We start from the raw sequence: 19,006 nt of genomic DNA on the forward strand, positions 1-19,006 counted from the left end.
GAATGTCTGGAGTAGGCATAGTACTTAACATAAGATCAACTTCACTTCCTGTCACTACTCAAGTTATTTCTTGACATTTTGACAAGAATTAATACTTGAAGCTAATGTCTGTTTATTACAGCTGTAATTTTCATTAATTAAACACTTTTTAGGCTCATACATTAAGTATATTAGTCCCCAATTAATAAAGGATGTTTATTTATTGTATTAGTGTTTGAATTGTCGCTATTTTAGTAATAATAAATTTCTCTTTCTCAGTAGCAATTTTCTGCCTCTCACCTTCTGTCTTTACCTGCCTATTTGTCTTGGAATTTTGTCTCACATTAGCTATAAATCTAACTGCTTTGCATCCTCTAATTCTTTCTTCAGTTACCTGATTCTGACCCCTCCAATGCATTAGCCACTTCTAACATTTATTAGTTCTTTTCTTCCTTCTTGTTCCTGTTCTCCCATGCACACTCAGCATCGTATTTGATATCTAAGAACTTTACACAAAAATACTATAATAAAACTAATGACAGCTAAAGAGGATTAAGAACTTCCCGGAATACTTACACCACCATCAGCATAATCTCTTTTGACAACATTGTGTTCTTGGAAATGGTTCTGAAGGATTTCTGCTGAATTAAATGTTTTCATACACTGAGGACAAATGAAACCCTGAAAAAATACATCATAAATATATAAATAAAAAAACAAACTTTTAATGAGCTCAATTATCATCATTGACTTAACACTAATCTGTGTCCCAGTTGACCAGAAATAATGTTGATGAAAAAGAGATTTTATTATGTTCTAGCTACTTATCTGGCTCCAGGTACAATAGCTGCAAGAAGATTACATAACCTCAGTCATTTCTATTATTATAACAAATGGTTACCACATTTGATAAAAACATTTTTTTTCTATTGAACAATCTATATTATATTTTCATTCAAACCTATATTGCTATATCATATGTTAACCCATTAGTATTCATATTACTCTGTCAAATATAATGTTCGATTATATAAATTGTTTTGAATTTATCAAGCACTATCTTGTAGTTTAGAGGCATTGTGATTGTTTAATTTTAGAATGACATTGCAGGGTTGAGGTGAAAAGCCAGATCTGACCAGTTTCAACATAAAACAGGTTAAATATTTTGGCCAGATATGGTCAGTTTGAATGCTAAAGGATTAATCATGCATTACCTTGTAGCTTTGAGATTAACAACAAAGTGACTGTTTATTTGTAGAATGATATTATAGGGTAGGTATGAGACTGAATCAAGTTGATTTGAACATAACAGAAGTAGAATATTTGGGCCGGATACGGCCAGTTTAAATGCTATTTCTATTTACTGTTGCAGAAGAAGAGATAAGAATTTGGTCTGACAGTGTTGCTGCTGTTTAGCCCCAAGCCAACCCTGGTGCTAAACAAGCAAATCCATAGGCTAGAGCATTTCCTTAAATTGTTGCATTGTAAAAAATGAGTATAAAACTGCTTCTGTATTCTAGCATCCCCCTAAAGATTCTTTGCAACTCTTTCTGGATATTTTCTCAGTAATGGGTACTAGCTTATCCAAAAACGTTACTTGTGGGGAAATTACCAGACTATCTGGTGTAATGTTAGATGCAATACCAAGTAGTTAGTAAGTAGAATGTTCTCACACATAAGGTTCTTACAATATTACTATCCTCTTTTGCTCGTTAATTTTAGAAATTTCACTTAATGTATACATACATCTCAATATAGATAAAGATTACATCAATCCTGTTACTTGACTGGTATTTTATTTATCAACCCCAAAAGGATGAAAGGCAAAATTAACCTCAGCAGAATTTGAACTCAGATGATAAAGAGCTAAAACTAATGATGCAAAGTATTTTTTTCTGATGTGCAAGGAATTCTGCCTGCTGATCTGATTTTTCTATATTGGTTTAGATTTATGGGTTTACATCTCAGCTGTGTATCATCTCATTTAAAGTTCAATATTCTGATCTAACAACTTTTTCCATAATCTTTCTAGGTTTACCTCAACTGCAGATATTCTCTAACATCAACACAACACTTTTTCACCCAGAATGTTAATATTTGTAAACATGGGAATCCTTAAAATAATATTTTGTGAAAATATTCCTTCTATTTTTCAATATGCACCAGTAATAGAAGTGTGAGGCAAAAGGACTGTAAGGACCTAAAGAGCAAAAGTTCAACTGCCACCACAATGTAATTGCAGAAAGCTATAAGAATCTGTAAAACAGTGTTCAAATGATTCACAGAATCAGCTAACCCAACCTAATGTGAACAAATGGATTTAGTAACTGTCAGAGTTTAGTTATATGTATATAAACCAAATGGCAGTATTTCCTTGAATTTTTACTTTCATAACCATTTAAATAGTGTCCTTCAATGACTCAAAGTCACTGAAAAAATACAGCAAACATCACTGTATGAGGGTGAGCCAGAAAGTAAACGCAAATAAAAACTGCATTATCTTCTGACTTTGTAACCAAGCTTTTATCATCATCATCATCAACATTTAGCATTTGTTTTCCATGCTGGTATGGTTGGTCAGCTTCACAGGAACTGGGAAGGTTAGGGGCTGCACCAGGTTCTATAGTCTGTTTTGGTTTCTGTGGCTGGATACTCTTCCTAAAGTCAATCACTCCACAAAGTGTATTGGGCACTTTTTACGTGGCACCATCACCAGTGCTTTTTACATGGCACTAGCACTAGTGCTTTTTAATTACGTGGCACCATCACCAATGATTTCATCATTAGCACATTTGTTTCACTGATGATGGGGTCTTTCAATTTACTTGTGCCACATTCCTGCTCATAAATCTCTTAATTCTTCATTAGGCCTTATAATGTGAGAACATTTTTTTTATTTAAGAATATGAAGAACACATTGCAAATGAAACTTGTCCAGCATATCTAAGATTCTTGATTTCCTTATTTAACCATCTGCATGACATTGCAACACTTCTGACAAAAAAATACATACAACATTATATGGAGATGACATCATAGTTACATTTTGCTACTATCCCAAGGCACAGCTACATAACTTCTCTAAGTCTGCAATCAACCACCTAGAAATCTATCTTGAAAAACAATAAACTTAAAACAACACCTTTCAGACCACCCCCAACTCACTTCTTATTAGCAATGCTAGAGAACATCAGCTATAACCAACCATCATATTCAACAGCATGTCATGCACAAACATACAAGGAGTTACATACTATTGAATATAAGCAATGCATTAGATTAATCGTGGTGGAGTCTGGTTCGCCAGACCTCAGTCAAATCGTCCAACCCATGCTAGCATGGAAAGCGGACGTTAAACAATGATGATGATGAATGCCAATCCTGTTTGAAAAATTTGTCCAATCTTCCTACAATAAATCATAATAAACTACAAAGAAACCAAAACAGTTTAATTCACATTCTCATAAGCAATGCACAAACCACATCTTTAGACTTGTAATCTGTAATTTTAACCACCTTGTAAAATAAAAGGCAGGCTGTTCTGTAACAGGCCATTATGTGTAAGTACATGACTCTCATTATCTACTGTAATTCTACTGTTAGTAATTGATACAATTACAGAATATCCAATACTTTGCAGACCCACTGTACAATAAAACAAAAATATTAAATATAAAAGGCCAACAGGGTATGTGATAAAGTACAGGTTGTTATTTCAAATGCTTGCTCTCACAATACATACCACTCTATGTACTATCATTCCAAAAAGAGTACGCTACAATAGCATCCTAAAAATACAATCATACAAAACTAGCAGCAGCATCAATAGCCTCATTATATATATATATACAATGTGCCGAGATGACTAGTTTCGATTGTAAATGCATAGGAACAGCAACAACTGAATTCAAATCAAATTTACTTTCCAACCTCTGGGTGGCTACTACTAGATTCTAGATCTAGAGAGCCAATGCTATTACTTGACTTTTCAAGAAATAGCAGTCACACTTCCATCAAGCTACACCCTATTGTTTTAAAAAAATGGAAGGATTTACTTAAAAATGTAGTCCTACAAACCCCTAAGAAAATGGGATGGGATGTCTTCACTGATAGATCTGCGTGATTAAGGCTGACCTGGGGCTTAGAGACAACAAGAAGCATTCAGGCAATAGTGAAGGTAGATAGTATAATAAACTCAGATTGCCACCATACATCACATGCAGTTAATCAGTGCATGTCAGAAGTGCAATATAGTCTTCAACTTGATGGATGTATAACAACAAACCTAAGGATCAAAATAATCATTTGGCCAATGACCTACATGCTATAGGTCTGCCAGATTAGATACGCAACCATCACATAAGGATATAAATTATCACCCTCAAAAGACTACAAAATAACATAACATTGATTTCTTATATATGATTAAGGCCTTAACACTTAAGCATTTAAGCCAGCCATATCCAGCTTAAGATATTCCGTTCCATGTTAAAAACTAGCCTTTCACACCTATCTGACAATGTCATTCAAAACATAAACAATCACTTCATTGAAATCTCAGGGCTACAAGATAATGGATGATTAATTTAAAACAATGTGAATAAATAGGCATTACATTTGAGTAATCTGAATGCTAAACGTTAAATGAGTAGAGAGGAAATGAAATGTTATGTTGTGACAGTCATGTATTTCCTAATAGAACATTACTTTCTCTAAACAAAAATCAGTGGAGGCACATGGCTTAGTGGTTAGGGTGTTGGACTCATGATCGTAAGATTGTGGTTTTGATTTCTGGACTGGGCAATGTGTTGTGTTCTTGAGCAAAACACTTCACTTCATGTTGCTCCAGTCCACTCAGCAGAAGAAATGAGTACCACTAGGCATGTAACTTAGTGGTTAAGGTGTTGGATTCACAACCGTAAGATTGTGATTTTGATCTCTGAACCAGGCGATCTATTGTGTTCTTCAGCAAAACACTTCGTTTCACATTGCTCCAGTCCACTCAGCTGTAGAAATGAGTTTAGCTTGGAGAGAGATGGGCTCTGTAAGACTTTCGCACCCAAGATATGCTGCATGGCTGCAGTGCCCCAACGACCCCCAAGGGATTAATCAATGTCAAACAAAAATCTACTTAAATGGTTTCTCCTTAACCCTTTTGTTACCATATTTCTGGTGAAATACAGTTTTACTTTGAAATAATCTCCCAAAAATGAAGAATACAATAAAATAAATCAGCCATGTCATTATTTACCTGATGTTTGAAACAAATTAACATGAAAGTTTAATGAGAAATTTTAACTTCAATCACATTAAAACAGGAAATTTGTACCATAGAACCAGGAGCAGTCTTGGACAAGTTAGTATCAAAAGGGTTAATATGACAGGTATAGAAAATACAATGAGCTGGCAGAATCATTAGCATTATGGGTAAAATGCTTAGCAGCATTTTGTCTGTCTTTACATTCTGAGTTCAAATTCCACTGAGGTTGACTTTGCTTTTCATTCTTTCAGGGGACGATAAAATAAGTACTAGTTGAGCACTGGGGTTGATTTAAGCAACTTGCCTCCTCCCACCAGACTTGCTGGCTTTGTGCCCAAATTTTAAAGCAGATATTCAGCAGCTAAGGATAATGCAATTTGTATAGACCACGAAGATCTGAATTAAGATGCTCTATGAAAACTAGTTTGGTACCTTATATTTCTGAATTTGAATCAAGTTAGGGACAGAAGTTGGATGAAATTAAGGAAGAGACTACTGGAAACAGCTGTAAGTCTAATTTACTACAATGAAGAAATAAGTAATGAGCATTATTTTTACCTTGTCTTATATATATATATATTATCCGAAAAGTATAGTATTAAATATCCATCACAGCTGATCTTACCAATCAGTTTCATGTAAAGAATACAATGTAGTGTTAGGTAACAATCTGATTATATAACTTTACGCTCATCAGAGTTAGCCGATATGGAAGGGAATATGGCAACTGCTCTCTATTGTCGGAGGTGGATTAGCACCTGTGAAAGAAGGTGGTGAAAAAAAAGAGGCCAGGGGGATTAGGTTAAGAGTTATGTATGCTAAGCTGGTTAGGAGTTATGTATGCTAGGAGTTGGGTATGCTAAGCTGTTAAGAGTTATCTTGAAGTGGGGAAGATGTGTATTATTATGTGTATTAAGATGTGTATTATTATGTGGTGCTTCTGTGAGGATGGCGTGTGTGATATCAGTAGTGGTGTCATATGCATAATTTTGCCAGACTCGAAGGCATTGGTGGAAAGTTGTTGGCAGAGGGTTGAGGAGAGGACCTGTGATTGCAGTCATGGTGGAGCATGCAGATACAATAGGATGTACTTCCTTTCATGCAGGCAAGGATTAAACACCTCACTCCTGCTATTCAGGTAGACATCCATGTGTTGGATACCTTTTAACATTGCTCACTTCTCAGCCAGGCATAATCTGCACTTCCTGCTGCTATTGAAGTATGGTTTGCATTTTTCTAGGATCTTCCACTTCATGCTGTACTCTGTGGTGCTTTCTTTCAAAACTCAGATGTGGTTGGCTAGGGTTGTGGTGTTATGTCTCTATGGGATGTTGAAGGAGGACTTGTGGTCATTAAAGTGGCTTCTGAAGGGGCCTTCTGTTGCCCCCACATATTTTTTCATGCTCGCTTGTCCATTGGGTCCTTTTGCTGTTACTTCTGCCTTGTAAACAACTGTTTCCGTATTGTAGTGGCTGTTCAGTGGACAAGTTGTGTTACCCCTGCATGAGCATCCTGCCTCCGCCTCAGGTGTGGGCCTACATACTAAAACTTTTTTTACACTAGGTGCACAGCTAAAGGATAATCTCAGGGTGTGTCTATTAAATATTACACTGAATCTATTGATATGGGTGAAGTGTCTATCAACTAAACTAAGGAAGATCTTACCTACTCTGGTCTTAATGTTTAAAGAGAATGGTGGCATGAACCACAGTACTTTTTAGTGGCGCTTCTCTTGGTGGGGCTAGGGTTCCGGTTGTAGTACAAAGCAGCAGCATTGAAGATCTCTTTGCTTGAAGACAAGCTGGAAATTCTCCTGCTGACACCTTTAACCAGGTTCCTGAACACTATGGCTGGATGGCAGGAACCTGTGTTAATGTAAGACAACTTCCTATTTGGTTTCCTAAAGGGCCTATAGGTACCAGATTCTAGGTCTAGGTCAAGGAAATCTACATTTTTCAGGTTGGTCTCTATAGTGACCTTCAGTCTGAAGGAGTTCATGGTGCTTGCGAGGTCCTCTCTGAGCCTATCTAGTGTGTGGCTGTTGGTGCCTCTTGATATTGCCAGTGTGTCATCCCTGTAGAGGCCAAAGCTAGTTGAAGGGAATTTATTTTTTAGTATATCTAGGATGAAATACCAACTAGATCACATATGTCTGCACTGTCAAAAGGACCCATAACCAGCTCAAAGAAGCCCTCTAAGTCAGTTTATTTGGCCCAGGCAGACCTCTTACTGAAGAGTAGAGTTCTTCTGGCATGCATAATGTGTATCACACACACATATATACACGCATCATCTTAGCTATATTTCACAAGTTTCAGTTAGCTGATTATATTGGAATTATCTCCCTTGCTTGTTTCTTTTTCAGATATTAAACACACCTGAGGAGTTTTTTTTGACTAATTGCATGGATAAAATCAGATGAATACTTTCTTCAACTCACTCTGTTACATATATGAGATGTATATTTTGTTGCAGAAAGGTTAGTCTCATAGTCACAATGTTTCAAACAAATAAAAATGTTTCTAAATAAAAAAAGAAGTACTAAGTTCTAACAAGAACCGACAGTGAACTCTCAGTTAAAAATATGCATTGATTTCTTTAAACAATCTTGAATGATTCTGGCATTTACATGACATTTACCCATGCTGCCAAAAAGTTGATACATGGGAAATTTTATAAATTAGAAACTTTATTTCATTTAAGCACTTTTCTATTCAATTAGAACCATTCAAATATCCTGCATCAATACTGAAAAAAAAAAAAATTTAAGAAGTAACAAGTAAGTAGAGACTTCTAATAATAAGAGCAGTTATTTCTTTATGAAGTAGAATACATTTACAAGTATGAAAAGTGAAATAAAAATAAACACAAAATGCAAAGCATTAAGCAGTTCAAAAATTCAATTAACTATAATTGTTGTTTAGCTGCAAGTCAATCATAGACTTATGGTCAATGGCAAGCTACTCATGATCATCCCATCATCTTGTTTCACACAATATATTTAAGATAGAATTGTTTTTACCACTTAGTAAAAGAGAGAAGAGCAGTATCCATGACTATTTATTTTCAGGGACTCTAAAACTGGTAGGAGAGAAGGAGGTTATCTTTAAACTAGAGACAGTGTTTTAGGAGATTACATTATGTGAAATAATGTATTAAGACAATACAGAATACTGTATTAGGACAACATGATGTATGGAGTATTGCATTAAAGACATCACAGCAATAGGAGCTGGAGCTTACAGTTTGTAGACTACCATGTTAGGGAGAGTTACAGTGCATGAAATACTCCATGATATATTGTGTGGAATATGGTGAGTGGTATGACAAGGTGTGGAATACTCAGAGAGTAACAACACAATGTGTGAAATCACAGTGTGTGGAATACTCTGTGAATGACATCACAGTGAGTGGAATATTGTGTGATATAGAGTACGAAACATCATATTAAGAGAAAGGAATACTTGCAAATTTCTATAATACAAAATTTGTAGTAAGAGCAAGGGTGTGGAAAATTATTGAGGAAATTTTACAATTTGATATCATAATGGTAAATCTATTATAATACATTTTGCATCTAGGATATAAACTGACCTCATTACTTGAGTGATATTTTATTTTATGGACTTTGGTTAGGAAAGTTCACTTTGAAGGGACTTGAATTCAGACTGTAAAAGGGCTGCGACTAAATGCTACTTGATAAGTCTTCTGACGCTGCTTATTTGTCATTATTTGATTTAAAAAGTACAGCAAAAATACCACCCTGCCACAAAAAAAGCAAATACGTGTGGCTGTGTGGTAGAAGTTTGGTTCCCAACCACATGGTTCTGGGCTCAATACCACTGCATGGAACTTTGGGCAAGTGTCTTCTACCAAAGCCTTGTGAGTGGGTTTGGTAGATGGAAACTGAAAGAAGCCTGTTGTATGTGTGTGTGTGTGTATATATATATGATGCATATATCTATATGTGTGTGTGTGTCTTTGTATCTGTGTTTGTCTCCAAACCACCACTTGACAACTGGTGTTGGTGTGTTTACATCCCTGTAACTTAGCAGTCAGGCAAAAAAGACCAATAGAATAAGTCCAGGGGTTGATTATTTTGACTAATAAAAAAAAAAAAACCCTTCAAGTGATGCCCCCGCATGGCCACAGTCAAATGACTGAAACAAGTAAAAGATAACCGATATTTTCAGTCTTAAAGACAAAATAGATGCACATAAAAATGTCCACAGAATACACATCAGTAACATGCTGAAAGGATAAGCAAATAAACATGAAAAGTAGCCAAGTCATTAGAAAGCAAAGGAAAACATAAAAACCACAGACAAGATCAATGTTAAGAGTAGCTATAGTTAAGAAGATTTAGTGATTAATAATAGTTGGCACTAAAAGAGACAGGTTAATAATGCTGCAAAGAGAATGTAACAAAATATCTTGCCATCATATTTTGACATAATTGGCATTAACTTGCAACCACAAAGCTGGCTATTTTGGCTCTTAAGGTAACTTTGATCATTCATCAATGGACATAATTTTGTGTCTGTAACTATATTGACTTATTCAATATTTTAGATAATATGGAATATTAAGAGGTCTGAATATATATACATAAATATATATATGGTTGTGGGTGTTTGCATGCATGTGTTGATATCTATAATAGAAAATATATGTAACACAGGTTGTAGATTTTCATTAATTTATTTAAAATAAAGGCTTTAATATGTTGCTACTCCAAATTTCTCAGTTACTTTCACTTCAGAACATACAAGAAGTGAAGAAACTTAGAATTACAACAACGTGAAATCTCAACTTAGGTATCAGCTCTGCATTAGATGTTGAGTACTTATTCTTTGCACTTATGCACACACACTCTCACACAGTTATATGTATATAAAGAGGTGCTGAAAAGTTCCTGGCTTTAAGGGTATTGTGAAACCCCTGGTTGGAGGCCTAATCTTCCAAATTCTTTTGCAGGGCTTAGAAAAACCAAAGGACCACTGCAATAAGTGTGTGAACCTGAGAGGGTTGAATAAAATCATTATCAACTGATCCACCTCTATTTTCTTTTATCCAAAGCCAGGAACTTTTTAACACCCTCTTGTGTATATGTATGTATGTGTATGTTTGTTTTTTTCATGAATTCTCCCTATATGGAGAATATATATATATATATATATATATATATATATATAATATTATACATACTGATAATATAGGATGAAGTTTTTTTCTCTACAGAAAAGAATTCCATCAAGAAATGTGGCAGCATATTAAAAAATACCTTTACGGTTGCTTATAAGATGTTTATAATATATACATATATATATAATATATATATAATATATATACATATATATAAAATATATAATATATATATTTATATATTTTTATATATGTATATATATAATATATTATATATATATATATATATTATATATATATATATATATACATACATACACAAATATATATTCCTTAATTGTTTTAAAGTAGCCATGCTACCAGTGTATATGTTAGCGGGTATGTGTGTGTTGAAACCTGCAAAAAATTTGAAGAGTTTAAATAAAAATTAAGTTAAGAAGTTTGTTCAGTGAGAACAAAACAAGAACTGAATGTTACATTAACAGTGCAATCAATAGATTAATTAATAATTAATTGGTAGATATTTAACCAACATACAAATTTTAATCATATATAATAGATGTTTGGGATATAGTCTTTATATAAACCAGTTTCCACATTGTGGAGTATAATCATGTAGTTTAAATCCTTGTAATTTGAATGTAGCTTTACACACACACATCCATTATCATAAATCTTACCAATTGGTTTCAAACTGGTTATCAAAACTGGATGTTAGATAACAGCACAGTTACATAATACCATGTGTTCATCAGAGCTGTATGGAAAAAAAACAAAGCACCATATATTTTTTTCATAGCTGCTAGGTCTGATGAGCATGCAGTATTAATTGTGCTGTTATCTAACATCTGGTTTTAATATCTGGTATGAAATCAATTAATATGATCAGCAGTAATATATGATACTGTAGACTTTGATTAATATATATATATATATATAAATACAAGAAAAAATGGATGTAAATAACAAGGAGAAATTCATTGTTTTCACTGGTATGTCTTTAATTTAATTAATTAACAAAGAAGAAGGTAGCATTTATGATTGTTTCAACTTAGTTTCAGTAAATATCTTCAGAATGCGAAAAATAAATTGATACATTGGTAATAGTAATATAGTCAAAATTTGTTAGTCTTACATTATATTATGTTCTTAAGTTGATTATTCTGCTGAGGAGTGGATTTCATTGTAGTAGATTGGTTAGTTTATGGTTCTGCTGGGTAATTAAAGCAGGGTGTATATTATTTTGGTGTGGAATCCCGAGTTTGACTAAGCACATTTTTTGTGCACGTGTGTATTAAATTGGTTTTAATCAGCGGTGAGTTTTCGTCACCAGCGGTATAAATTAAGGAGGGTCACTCTAACTTAAGGTGAAAAGGAGCTAACTCAAACTGGATTGTTTACACTAGGGAGAGTGGTTTAAAATTATATTATGGCTAAAGTTTAGGAAGTTCATAGTGATAAAAGGGGCCCTATGTAGGTGTAAAGTAAACGTTTAAGGTGGTTCTCAGCTAATTAGACTTATATAGATGAATATGCTAGTGTGGGATTTGTAGAGGATCCTACTATTTTACCTATACTTTGAAAAGACAAAGAAGCCTACATGAAGACAAAACCTGTGGCTCTCAAATTTCCTATTGAGGAGGGGTTGTTTAGCTAGGCATTCTGATAAGCAGAGATCATAGCATCTGTTGGCGGTGTTGTACAAGGTTGTTTTTGTAAGTATATGCCAGTTTAATCTATAATCTATTTTTTTTATCCTTAAGCCTTTTATCTATTGAGCCCTGTTGAATTTGCCTTACTCCTATTTCTGAAGTGTGTTATATCTAAGTATCATTTGGATTTTAGTGGTACCTATATATGATTTTTATCTGGCTATTTGTGTGCACATCACATTAGTAAACTGTGTTATTTGTCTTACATCTATTTGAGAAATGGCACTTCGTTCCTTCCCTGCAGCCACAAATTATTAGGTATATGTGTTCGTGTTATGTTGTGGGGGCTATTACTGTTCAGATCTATATCTAAGTTATTAGGAGGCACTACGTTAGTGGTGGGCTTAATTCTATTTGTTGGTTGGTTATTATTTTTATTGTTCACAATTTTTCTAGTTTCATAGAATTTGTTTAGTTTTTTATTATTTATTGAGGCTATGATTTTAGCTAAGTTATTGGTCAGGTTGTGGCCTACTCTAATTTTATACCTAAATAATTCTGCGTATTTATTTTTAACGTTTAGGTGTTTATCTATGATTTTCATTAATGAGCGAACTATGTCTGATTTGAGGTGCATGGTGAAGGGGATTACAAGCCAGATTATATCACTATTTTGTTTATTTTTGTATTGTTTTTTCTGGTATAGAACCTACCCACCTTGTTTGTGAGTTGTGTGAAGTTATGGTTATGGCTATCTAGCTTATTTCCCTAGTTGGGTTTTACTTTCCTGTTACTTTTGTCTGTTTTATTGGTATTGCTTGCGTAGGGTTTATGTGGACTAGATGGCATGGTTTCCTTGTTATTAACAAGGTTCATATTGGTTCTTTGGGGTGCTTTAGTTTTATTCATACTGATGTGTAGGCTTATATTATTATTTTTGTAGCTAATGTTATTTTTGGGCTTATTTGTGTACTTGGTGTTATTAGTTGTGTTAATATTGTTCATCTTATTGACTATTACTTTATTGGTATTAGTGTTGTAGTTATTTTCGTTATTACTGGTGGTTTGTATATGGGCCTTGGCGTTGTTATTATTGGGGTTACCCATACTGTTCTTATTGTTGGTGTAGTTTGTGGTGATGTATGGTGTGTGGTTGGTATTAATGGTTTTAGTGAATGGGTATCTGTTATTTGGGCTACTTGTATGGTGATTAGAGTGAAGGTATTTAATTTTTTGTTTAAATCTTGCTTTCTGTAGAGTTCCTTATGCCTATTAAAGATATTTATGTTGGAAGACAGGCATGATATTCTATTGCTAATGCTATGTATTAAGCCACTCTTAATAAAGTTTGGGTGGTTACTAGAAGCGTTTATGTATTTGAGGTTCGTGTTGGGTTTTGTATAGGGTTCATGGAGTCTTGTGGCTAGGATACAGTTTGTGTGTAAGTAGTTAATAGAGGTGTGTTTCTTTTCAATAGAAATAGATAATCCAATTGATTCCTAACTCTCTTTTAGTTAATTAGTTAGTATATATATATATATATATATATATATATATATATAAACACTAACTAATTAACTAAAAGAGAGGTAGGAATCAATTTACAAAGTCCAGTTGAATGCTTGATGCAGTATATGCTGGTTTACAGCATTGAGTTCAAATCCTACAATAGATTAGTGTTTCATCCAGAAAAGAGAGATTCTGTCCATATAACTCAGTGGTTCACAACCATTTCTTGCCTATGGACCCCTTTGATTACTATTCCAGTGGACCCACATAGTCATTTGATTTTTTAAAACTAGTTTTATAGCTATTTCTCTCAAAATTCCTAACTTGTGTAGGTTGAACTATGTAAAACGTTAGAGACAGAAACCTAGCCGTTTCTTGTAATAAAAACATCCAAAGTAACACTTTTTCATGGACCCTTAAAATAATACTGTGGATCTCCAGTTTACTATTTTTGCCTGTGTGGACCCTGGTTGAAAACCACTGATATAACTGATGTTATTAATGGGAACTGAAACAAACTCCATTTACAAATCCAGTTCACAATACTTCTCAGTTCAATTTAGATCATTTCCTATTGTAATTTAAAAGTCTCATGAACTAATGGTGGGAAGGATGTCACTAAAACTGACATACTATGTCAAAATAATGTTTAACATTAAATAACAGTTAGTGATAATATTACTCTAATATTTTCAAATTGCTGTCAAAAGTCTTTCATCTACCACAACATTATAAGTTATTACTTTTTAATCCTCAGCAGAATAATGTGAGTGAGTTTCATTAACCGATACAATGCAGTGGAATTCTGCTTTAAGCATGCCATATAACTCCTCGTTACATTAAAAAAAAATTTTTTAGAAAATGTTTGCAAATTTGTTTTCTACATATGAGATTTCACACAGCTATCAAAGAAAAAAAACTTTTAAAATTTTTTACAAAATTAAAAAAAAAATTACATTATTTAAATTTGATGGATATTTGTCCTTATCTTGTTTGTTGTGAACACAATGTTATACCCTCCAGCCTTCATCAGGTGTATCGGGGAAATTTTGAACCTGGGTTCTCATAACTAAGGTATTTTTCGATGTTGTTGTTGTTGCTCTTCTTTTTCTTCTTATAATTATTCAGGTCACTGCCTGGAATCAAACTTGGAATCTTAGGGTTAGTAGCCCGTGCTCTTAACCACTATGCCATATACCCATGGGCATATGGAACAGTGGTTAAGAGCACGGGCTAATAACCCAAAGATTCTGAATTCAATTCCAGGCAGTAACCTGAATAATAATAATAATAATAATAATAATAACAACAACAACAACAACAACAACAATAATAATAACAATAATAACAACAACAACAATAATAATAACAACAACATATTGTAAAATACCTTAGGAATGAGAGAGAACCCAGGTTTGAAATTTCTCCAAAACACCTGATGAAGGCTGGAGGGTTGTGTTAACAACAAACAAGATGAGGGCAAAATATCCGTCAAATGTAGAAGGAAAATTTTTTTAGTTTTTAGAATTTTATTTTTTAAATCACAGTTTAAAATATGCACAGTCCAAATTTTGGGCTTTAATCCCAGCAATAGACCATTAAATGTGTTTATGGGGAGAAAGATATTGAAAAACATAAATACATCAGACTGGCAAATAAACAAGGAGAGTATGAGGTGGTCATGAGATGTGCTAAAAATCCCAGCTAATCATGCACCAAAAAAATTTTTGGGGGTTTATGCATAATCATATGAATTCCCATATGTATAACACAAATTGCAAAACTTTTATGAAGTTAAGTAGGGTTATATGGTGTGCTTAGAGCAAAATCCGCCTGCAATTCAATGTTAATAGCAATAGTACAGACAGAGGAAACAGTGAATTTAAAGATTAGGCTTTGAACATTGGTTTAGTTGATGTAACAAATTCTACATTTTCTAAATTCCAAAACAACACTGTCTACTGCTTTGATTAAATATCAGTATTAAAAAAACACTAACATCCAATCAAACAATGATATGTTAACACACTTGCACAGTTTCAGTCACCAGGTGGAAGCATAGAGGGTTGAGATTGAGAATTGTGCAAGAGAGTGACACATGCGAAGAAAGCAATATCAAACACCAAAAGCTTATAAAACAACAATTAGAACAACCACAAGCAAAACAACACCAGCTAAAAGATGCATGTCAAAGACAAGATTCCTGAGTGATACCTCAGTTTCACTGCTAACATCTGAAACTGCTTCAAGAGCTTCATGTTCAGGTGAAGAGACTGGGCTTAAACTCTGGAAAAAAAGCAAAAAGAGTTTATTTATTTTTATTATATTACTCATACAGAGGTGTCTGTGACAACATGGTTTGTAGCTAGCATCCCCCTGAGATACAAGACCTCCAAAGAGTCAACATTATAGATATTGACCAACTTAAGAATTCAGAATAAAATCACCTGAAACACTGTAAAGATAACAGAATCAAAATTATATCTAAATTCATTTTATAGTAAAAAAAAAAAAATGCAGGACAATAAATAGCAACATCATTTAGTGATCAGAATGGGACACCGAATCTAACAAACTATTTAAAGATAGAGTGGTTGTATACTGTCAACATAACGTGACAGTCCCATAAGGGAATTACACCACCGCTGTTTAGCCCTATCGGCTCTGACACATTTCCTGTGTCCTTATATTTGCGAAGGGGAGGCAAGCACCCCCACCTGCTAGGATTCACACCTGAGGACATGCATGTTTCTGGGTCTTAACCCATCATCAGCCCAGGATAGTGAGACCTGCTGGTTGAGATGCCTGCCTAGCCTTCGCAAATATATATATTTACAGTGAAATCTATTCACTGGTTACCGTAATTAGAAATATTAAATTTCTAAATGTCTCAAAGAGACATGAGCGGTGGTGGAGCGATATAGTGGTTGTATAATGTCAACATAACGTGACAGTCCCGTAAGGGAATTACACCACTGCTGTTTAGCCCTAGGAAGCATCGACGCTTCCTGTCGGCTTTGACACATTTCCTGTGTCCTTAGATTTGCGAAGCAACATTTCTCAAGCCTTTTGCTCTTGCAAACCCCTTGAAATACATTCCCATCCCAGAGTACTCCTATATGAAAATTATATATCTTCATTTTCTTTTTTTCTTTTATGAAGTTAAATTTTGTAAGAGAGTAAACCAATCATAAAACTATCTCTGAATGGTTTGGCAATCCTATATTTAACAGATGGCGTGACTGTGACTGAGTGGTAAGAAGTTTGCTTCCCAACCACATGGATCCAGGTTTAGTCCCACAGTGTAGCACCTTGGGCAAGTGTTTTCTACTATAGCTTCGGGCCAACCAAAGCCTTGTGAGTGGATTTGGTAGATGGAAACAGAATGAGGCCCATTGTATCTATGTGTGTGTATTTATATTCTTTAAGTTTGTTTATGGGAAACATTTTTGAGTACACACATAAAAGCTCCTATGTTGTTATGATGGTTACAGCCTAGTGATTCCAACTTGCAACAACAGTTTTATGGCATGTAAAAAGCACCATCCGATTGTGGCCATTTGCCAGCCCTGTCTGGCACCTGTGCAGGTGGCATGCAAAAAACACCCACTATACTCACGGAGTGGTTGGCATTAGGAAGGGCATCTAGCTGTAGAAACACTGCCAGATCAGACTGGGCCTGGCGCAGCCTTCTGGCTTCCCAGACCCCAGTTGAACCGTCCAACCCATGCTAGCATGGAAAACAGACGTTAAACAATGATGATACTGAATTGTGCTGATATAACATAGGATAAATATAGTAATAATAATCATAATAACAACAACAATAACAATAATCCATGGATGGAATTTATAAATATTTTAATGCATCGCTGTACGTTTTCACAAATCACATGCTTTTTGTGACCACAGTCCGCATTCCTGGGAAAATTACAATACAATTTGTATTACCCATGGACATCAGGTGGGTCTCTGTTCATGCATTCATTTCTTCAGGTGATCTAGCATTAAAGTTGGAACTAACAAATGTTCAACTGAAGGATTTTTATAAATATTCACCAACTAAAAGGCTCATTGGGTTATGTGGGCAGTCCTGGTGTATTTGGATTAATTGCGAACAAAGATCCATCTGATGTCATAGATATTACAAATTGTATTGTAATTATCCCAGGAATGTGGACTATGGTCACAAAAACGTGTGATTTGTGGAAACACGCATAGCGATACATTAAAATATTTATAAATTCCATCCATAGATTATTATTATTATCATTGCTATATATATGTTGCATGTGTGTCCCCTCCTAACAACTGATGTTAGTGTGTTTACATCCCTGAAATTTAGCAGTTCAGCAAGAAGATTGAACAGTCAAGTGTCAGTTTAGTTGGAAAGAAACAATGCAGTTATTAATAACAAGAAGAGTTGAAATTAATGCATGCAAGATTTCACAGCTCCGGCATCATTCCTTCATAGTTAACCTATGAAGTTTACAGCCCACCCTTGTATTGTTATGCAGAAGTCTGCAAATATATTTATGAGAACATGTAGTCTTGTGGTTAGGGTACTGCACTTATGATCATGAGATTGAGGGTTCAATTCCCAGACCAGGTGGTGTGTGGTATTCTTGAGCAAAAGATTTCATCTCTGCAATCACTTTGACATGTGACACTAAGTACCTGTACATGTAATATTGATTTGGTGGAAGCAATAAGCTACTGTGCATCAAAAACATTTTATCACTAAACAAATCATCTGTGCAGAATGTTCAACAAAAAAATTTCAGAACTGTTTTTGTTGGACTCAAGAGACTACCATTATTATTAGATGTCATAAAGGAGACAGGAGTAGCATTAGCAAATCTCATAAACTATTTAAAATTAAAATAGTGAAACTGAAAATAAAATATATTGTGTCCAGCAAAAAATATCACACAGGGATTAATTTTCATTTGGTGAGGTTGATTTAGCAAAGGGATTTGAGGAAAATTACATAACACTAAATCTACACTACCAAATGATTTATTTTTGATATTAAATGGAATATAAATTAAATATTTTGACAAAACATAATGCCCCAATCTCACTGAAACTGATGAGACATAACTAGGTTGAAACACCAGCCCTTGAGTTGTTAGACTTGCTTGTTTTCTTCAGGGATTAAAAATCCAAAGTTGTTTTTAGATTAAGGTTGGGAAAACTTTCTGATATAAAATTGTTTCCTATGTTTTGTGCATGTTACATTATTTTCTTCAAACACTATTTGTCAAATCTATGTCACTAGAGTATCTGTCCCCATCCTTTTTTTGTACTCATGTAAAACAATTAATCCAGACTAGGCAATCATGCTTGTAACAAAACACAATAAAGTGCAAAATAGAAAATACATGTTAGCGTGGATGTTCTGCTAGAACAAACTTTACTGTGTGGATGGCATGAGAAAAACTCTCATACAGGCTTTTGG

The 19,006-nt window shown here is 34.3% G+C and overlaps 1 protein-coding gene across 3 annotated transcripts in view; it reads right to left on the reverse strand.

Moving 5' to 3' along the window:
- LOC115212816 (early endosome antigen 1) overlaps positions 1-19,006 on the reverse strand; it is a 101,459-nt gene that overhangs the window by 72,136 nt on the left and 10,317 nt on the right. For 2 of the 3 annotated variants that reach the window (XM_036505136.1, XM_029781552.2), the window contains exons 2-3: positions 15,760-15,831; positions 556-660 (exon numbers count right to left, since the gene is read on the reverse strand). In XM_036505136.1, coding sequence (XP_036361029.1) covers positions 556-660; positions 15,760-15,831 — 177 coding nt within the window. The remainder of the gene's footprint in view (positions 1-555; positions 661-15,759; positions 15,832-19,006) is intronic. The other variant, XM_029781562.2, reaches the window with a different exon arrangement.

The sequence above is a fragment of the Octopus sinensis genome, linkage group LG1, assembly GCF_006345805.1.
Source record: "Octopus sinensis linkage group LG1, ASM634580v1, whole genome shotgun sequence".
NCBI classification, from domain to species: domain Eukaryota; kingdom Metazoa; phylum Mollusca; class Cephalopoda; order Octopoda; family Octopodidae; genus Octopus; species Octopus sinensis.